The following is a 6299-nucleotide window of genomic DNA, read 5'->3' as shown; positions in this document are numbered from 1 at the left end:
TGCCCTGGAGAGAAACCTCAGCACCTTCCCCCGGAGCAAAGGTGAACAAGATCTTTGACTGAAGTTACATAAAATATTTCAGACTGGTATATTTTCCAACAATTCTCCTATATTTTCCAACACATGGACAATGGGAAGTTTTTGCATCAATTTTCACATGGAAGAAGGAAYAGGACAGGATGATATTTTCATTCATGACAACCTCCAGGCGCTCTGGTTCTCACCGTGTTCCTAACTCTCAGGTGYTCATCTTTTTGGAGATGAGGGAGAGCAGGAAAAGAAGGAAGAGTTTGAATTCACCTTGACTTCTCTTTGTCTCCAGCTGCCAAATATGCAGGGAGTCATTATCAGAAAAGAAAAATTTGTTTGTGGCTCCAYTGAGACTTGAGCAGTGATGTGACTTCAGGGGCAAAGGCACTGTCATGATGCATCACAGCCCTGCAGGCATTAAAGTGTCTCATGCAGCTGCWCAGCCAGAAAAGCTGCTCAGATTGCTGAAGTCCTTTCAACAAGCTGAGCCCAAGGCAATATTTAGTAAGAAACTGCTTCTTTAAAAATTAAAAGGAGTTATTTTTGCATCATTTGCATCATTTGACTTGGGTTATTTTGGATGTGTTCTGTTATAGGTCACCTGTGTTGCCAGAAAAAAAAAATGAACTCATAACTGATTCTGTTCAGAATAATTCCTTTAAAATATACCCATTTTTATTGCCTAATTCTTTACACAGACACTTCAAAGCCATGAAACGATGAGGGTTAGTTCTATTTTAGCTCTGACAGGTGATTTGCACCCTGCACACATTTCCATAAGTGTCTCAACAGTGACCAACAGCTCCGTACTTAGTCGAGGATTTCAGCCTGGCTCAAATGACACAAAACTAGCAAAGGGAACTTCCATCCCTGTATTTAGTGTTGCTGTATCAAACTCAATTTGTGAGCCAAATAATGATCTTAAATTGTCCTGTAACTACAGGAGAAAATGGCATTCCTTGCTCACCTGCAGTGTAAGAGCTCAGTGAGATTAAACCTCCTTGGTTTTTTCCGTGTGACTGTGACAGAGACAGACAGTGCTAGCAAGATCTGGGACTGACATGTTGTTGGAAAATATTCCAGTTTAAATTTTTTTTAATATAACTTCAGTGAGGGGTTTTGTTCGCCTTTGCCCCAATAAAAGAGATTATAAGTTTCTTTCCAGGGCATCGTTCCACCTTCAGCATCTCAACAGAGTGGRAGCAGCACAAAAGATAATGACCATGAATGACCATTAATGAACATCAACTCCAAACCGCAATAGAAAACCAAATAGAAAACCARATCCTGAGAACTGCACAACCTGGGACCAATGAACATTAAAGCAGTGAATTTCTATAGGTTTTGACTGTATAAAGTCTGGGAGAAAACTTGTAAAATCCATCTGTCATGGAATGATTTTCTCTGTACACTCAGTCTATATGTAGATTAAATYATAGCTGTTGCACCTCCTAGCCAGAACAACAATGTTCTATCTCAAAAAGAAAAAAAAAAAAAAAAAAAAAAAAAAAAAAAAAAAAAAAAAAAAAAAAAAAAAAAAAAGAGAGAGAGAGAAAACAGATCTTGGAGCTGCTGCAGAAGGCAAAAAGGCAGGAACCAAACACCTGAAACAAGTGGCTCTCATTTTGCCACAAATAATGGAAAGAAATCTTTCTCTTTTTGGAATTGGGAAACTTTTTCAGGGGTAGCAGCAGATTATCTTGAAGATTYTTATCTATTTTAATCAGGCTTCTTTTAGCACCTGCTGAGATGTCTCAGAGCTCAGGATTGGCTTAAACACATAAGAAAAGGGCCCRTGGCACGAATTCCTTGAGAACAATCTGTTCCTCTCACCTCATAGAGTGTAATGATGCCATTTGTCTCATTTGGAGGTTTCCACTGAACATAGATCTTCTCCTCAAAAGGTCCTCCTTGGATGGATTCCAAGGGAACGGGCCCAGGAACTGCAGGGGGGAAAAAAAACAACTCAACAAACTGTGTTAAAAACTACCAGCAGCTCCAGCTGCACACACATGAGACACTACAAGGCCACCAAAGARGAAGTTCTGAGTAAAAAATAAATAAAATTAAAAATTAAAATCCCTCAAGGCTCTATCATTACCAAGCTACTAGCAATGTGAAAGGCTTATTTCTCAACTTTTGGTTCAAATAACAACACCCTAATAAAACCACCAAGTGACAAATAAAATCAGAATCCATGGAAATATGACGTTAATTTCAGTAGGATTTTATTCCAGTGTGGCAGAGCAGCAGCAGGAAATTTAATTTGTCCTTCTCCACACACACGAGAGCAAAACTCTCCACCTAAGCAGCACCTTGGCATGGAGATGCTGCTGGGCTGCACACCTTTATCAATAGGAGAGATTGATCTGCTTAGAAAAGTAACAATGCAAGATTTATATTTCATTACAGCTGCAAGGCCAGCTCAAAAAATCCACCTACTCCAGCAAAATTTTAATGCTGTGGGAGATAACCAACTAAATACACTCCCAAGCCTGTCTGATAAAAACYCTGCTCATTTTTTCTGAAATATCTGCTGTCCTTTTGTGTCCCCCCTCTGTGAATTATTTGGCTGCAGGAGCCACTTTCAGCTGAGGGAAACTTAGGACAGCAACTTCTGCAGCCCAGGAGGGGGAATTTTGTCCTTGGACTGCAATAGCTCAGGTGGGAYAAAAACACTCTGAAGCTTCCCATCAGTTCCTCCAGAAAACTTTTCTTTAATATCCACAACTATTATTTTATAGCCACAATTAACTTTCCTTCTGAGATCTCTCTAAAATGTGATGTCCAGAGGTTGGTATTAAGAAAGGCCACACTCTGGAAAGGAAGGAATTATACATTGTTTTTTAGGACACCTTCTTTTGTGAAGGCACAAGAAAAATCAACAAATTCCAGGATTGCATTTGCCAACGTGATAGAGGAAGCTGCTGGGTGGTTCAGAAGAAGAAGAATTAAATCTGCAATGCTTCAACACCTGCTCAGACTGGGGTCTGCAACACCCAAGCACTTCAGGGATCTTTGCCCTTTCATGGCTGTTGAGGTGGAAATCATTGAAACCTACAAGTTTCACCCGCAAAACAAACCCATGTCCAGAAAAGCTGCTATGAGTCTTGTGGGACAGAGGGTTCTGCTGTTCTCTACACCCTGAAGATGAGTCTGCCCTCAAAAACMAACCAACCCAACCGCAGCACAACTCACCGTCCTCCTCGGTCTGCACCACCAGCTCCTCGCTCTCCATTCTGCCCTCGGGGTTGGACAGGGCCAGCCTCAGCCTGATGGTCATGAAGGGCCGCAGSCCCCGCAGGGTGTAGTGGGAAGAAGTCTGGATGAGCTCCTCGGCCTCGAATTTCTGCTGGTTGAAGACGTACTGGTAGTGCACGGTGAGGTTGTAGCTGTGGCAGCGCGTCACGGCGTAGCCGAAGGGCTCCCACTGCAGCGTCAGCTGCCGCGAGCGGATGTCCACCACCTCCACGTTCTGGGGCCCGTGCACGGGGTCTGGGGACAAGACACAAAGAGAATTTGGAGTTTGAACATGGCAGACTTTCATTAATGAGCTCCAATCACCGTGTGGAGAGTCCGATTCTTGGAAAATATATCAGATTAAAAATGTATTATAATTTGCCCTGGGGGAAGGACGCTAAAGTTTCTTTGCAGGGCATTGTTCCATCAGATGAGGCCTGATGAGGTTACATCTCAACAGAGAGGGAGAAACACAAAAGATAAGGGAATCAATAACTATCAGCAGCTATTAATGGAACATCAGCCCCAAACGTCCCTCCTAGTCAGAGGCACCTGTCTGAGAAAAGAAAAATAAGAAGGAAGACCTAATTAACATCAGAGGCAAGGAAATCCARATCCAATAGGAACCCAAACGCTGAGAACTGCACAACGTTGGACCAATGAACATTGAACCAATAAAGTTCTATGGATTTTGACTGCATAAAGTTTGGGGAAAATCTTGTAAAATCCATGTGTCATGGAATGATTCTCCCTGCACACCCGGGCTATGTGTGGACAAAAATATTTCTGTGGCACATCCTGGCCAGAATAAAATCCTGGCCATAGAATAAAGTAATGCCTTGACTCTCTAACATTAAAATGTTGTTGGAGAGTTTTTGTTTTTCACACAGTTTCGATGACACCAACGCTCCGTGGTTCTGGTCTGTGCAGTGTAGAAGTTACAGGATATGAATGAAARATGCACAGCTGAATTCTGGCTCCTGAGCTTTCCCTGGAAATTTCCTGTCATGGGGCCCTGATTCCTGTGAAACCTCACTGAATCCAACAATGGTGACAGGATTCCACTGAGTAAGGGGTGGGGAAGTTGTGCTTTCTTCATTTTTACAAAAAAGCAATAACTAAAAGATAATAGTAGTTGGTGGTTTGCTTGGCCTAGGGACCTTGGTGAGTCCAGCCCTAAGTAACGCAAACACACAGGAAATGGCCCCTGGGGAAGGAACAAACTCAAATCTCTGCTTTGAATTCAGCTCCTTGGCCCCTATACCCTCCCCTGCACCCCAAACCCACCCTGCTCAGGCTGAAGCCCAAGAATGAAAGCATCAACACCAAGAGACCAACTCTTGGACTTCCAACATCCCAGGGGTGGCCCCTCATCCATCAAACTCTTGGATGTCCCTACAGTGGGATGTACAAGCAGATCTTGACACTCCTGGAATAAGTTTTCTGAGTCACCTCAACCTTGTGCCAATAAAACTTTAATTTCAGATCATCCCCAWGCCTTGGTCCCATCAAAGTTTCTTTGCTCTTTATTATTCTTTCTACAGTAGCTGGCTGAGGTACACTTTGAATATTCATGTGGAGGAATMATTTTCACCTGCTGTTCCTTAATTTATTTTTAACAGTCTAACTCAAATGCTCTGACTACACTCTGCCCTTTGTATAAAATATAAATGCATGTGCCACCAGACATGTAGATATAAAGAATGAAGGATGAGCGAGTAAAATCAGTGTTTGAGGTAAGTCAGATCATAAAAATTCAACAGATGTCACAGTTTGTTTATCTGACATTTCTTTGACTTGTATTTGCTCTTTTTGCTCAATATATATCTGAGCAAGGTAATTAGAAAATACATAATTTCACATAAAGTTTCTTAATTTACAGCACAACTCAGGGTTCTGCCCACTTCTCATATTCTCTCATGATTTCAACCTGTGAAAAAAACATTTTCATGGGAATAAAAAAGTTGGAAGGACTCCTGAATACCAGTCACACTTCTTTGAGAGATAATTAAAGTGGGAAAAAACCCTTCTAGTAATTCTTGAAAGTAAAGCACGCACCAGCCACCCTGACTTCAATCTACTCATGCATAAGCAGAAAATACATTTTAACAACCTGCACATTCTGTATTACTGCTGAAAATCCCCTAAGGACTGGCAGCAGAAAAGAATTCTGCATCTTTATATAGATCCGCACATGTGCAGACACTTTGGAAATAGGATGGATAATAAAAGACCATGAGTCTAAAGCAAGCAAATGGTTTAGGTTTTCACATAAATCATGTCAATCCCTCAGCATCCAGAAACCACCTCTTAAATGTGAGTCTTTAAATCTTAAAAAAAAAATATTTAGAAATTAGGACAGTTCTATGCATAAATATAAATATATATATACTTAGCATTAGGTGCTAAGTATTGATTATATATATTTATATATAATTATAAATTAATGAAATTCATATTTCTGCAGATTAATTGTATACATAAATAAGGTGAACAAAAGAATGGCTCTCTGGAAATTTTCAGGCTTTGAAACAGTAAAGGGAAGCCCAAGTCCCATTCCAAGATRCATCCAAAGGAAACAAAACCAAAACCAAATGCAGATATTTGTCCTTGCCCTGCTGAACTCTGCATTACACCAAGCACTCAATTGCAGAGCCCAACCCAGAATGTGGCTGAGACACAGCAAAAACATTTCATACCAGACAATAATGCAGCTGAAAATAGTAATTAACCTCCATATGAATGTTATACTGCCTTTATTTTATGGGTTTTTTTTAGATTTATGGTTATTGTCTTTAACTCTGTCCTTTTATGGAGTGACTCAGCACTTAATGGGTGATTCATTGATGTCAGATGTGCTGACTGTACCTGTGAGTAAGGAAAAACATCATCTGCCCAATGCTAGACTAGAGAAGATTCCCTGCAGTTTTTAGCTTCCTTTCCTTTCCTTTCCTTTCCTTTCCTTTCCTTTCCTTTCCTTTCCTTTCCTTTCCTTTCCTTTCCTTTCCTTTCCTTTCCTTTCCTTTCCT

General features: G+C 40.9%; 1 protein-coding gene across 1 annotated transcript in view; it reads right to left on the bottom strand.

The window, feature by feature from the left end:
* LOC130582271 (receptor-type tyrosine-protein phosphatase T-like) overlaps positions 1–6299 on the bottom strand; it is a gene marked incomplete at its 5' end in the record, with an annotated part of 168371 nt that overhangs the window by 96630 nt on the left and 65442 nt on the right. The window contains 3 exons of the mRNA XM_057380883.1: positions 301–322; positions 1864–1973; positions 3229–3525. Of these exons, the coding sequence (XP_057236866.1) occupies positions 301–322; positions 1864–1973; positions 3229–3525 (429 nt within the window). The remainder of the gene's footprint in view (positions 1–300; positions 323–1863; positions 1974–3228; positions 3526–6299) is intronic.

This window comes from Malurus melanocephalus, unplaced genomic scaffold, assembly GCF_030028575.1.
Source record: "Malurus melanocephalus ecotype Western Australia unplaced genomic scaffold, MMel_1.1 scaffold_475, whole genome shotgun sequence".
Classification (NCBI taxonomy): Eukaryota; Metazoa; Chordata; class Aves; order Passeriformes; family Maluridae; genus Malurus; species Malurus melanocephalus.
Note: the sequence above shows the minus strand (reverse complement) of the source record. Positions and strands in the feature narration are given on the sequence as shown.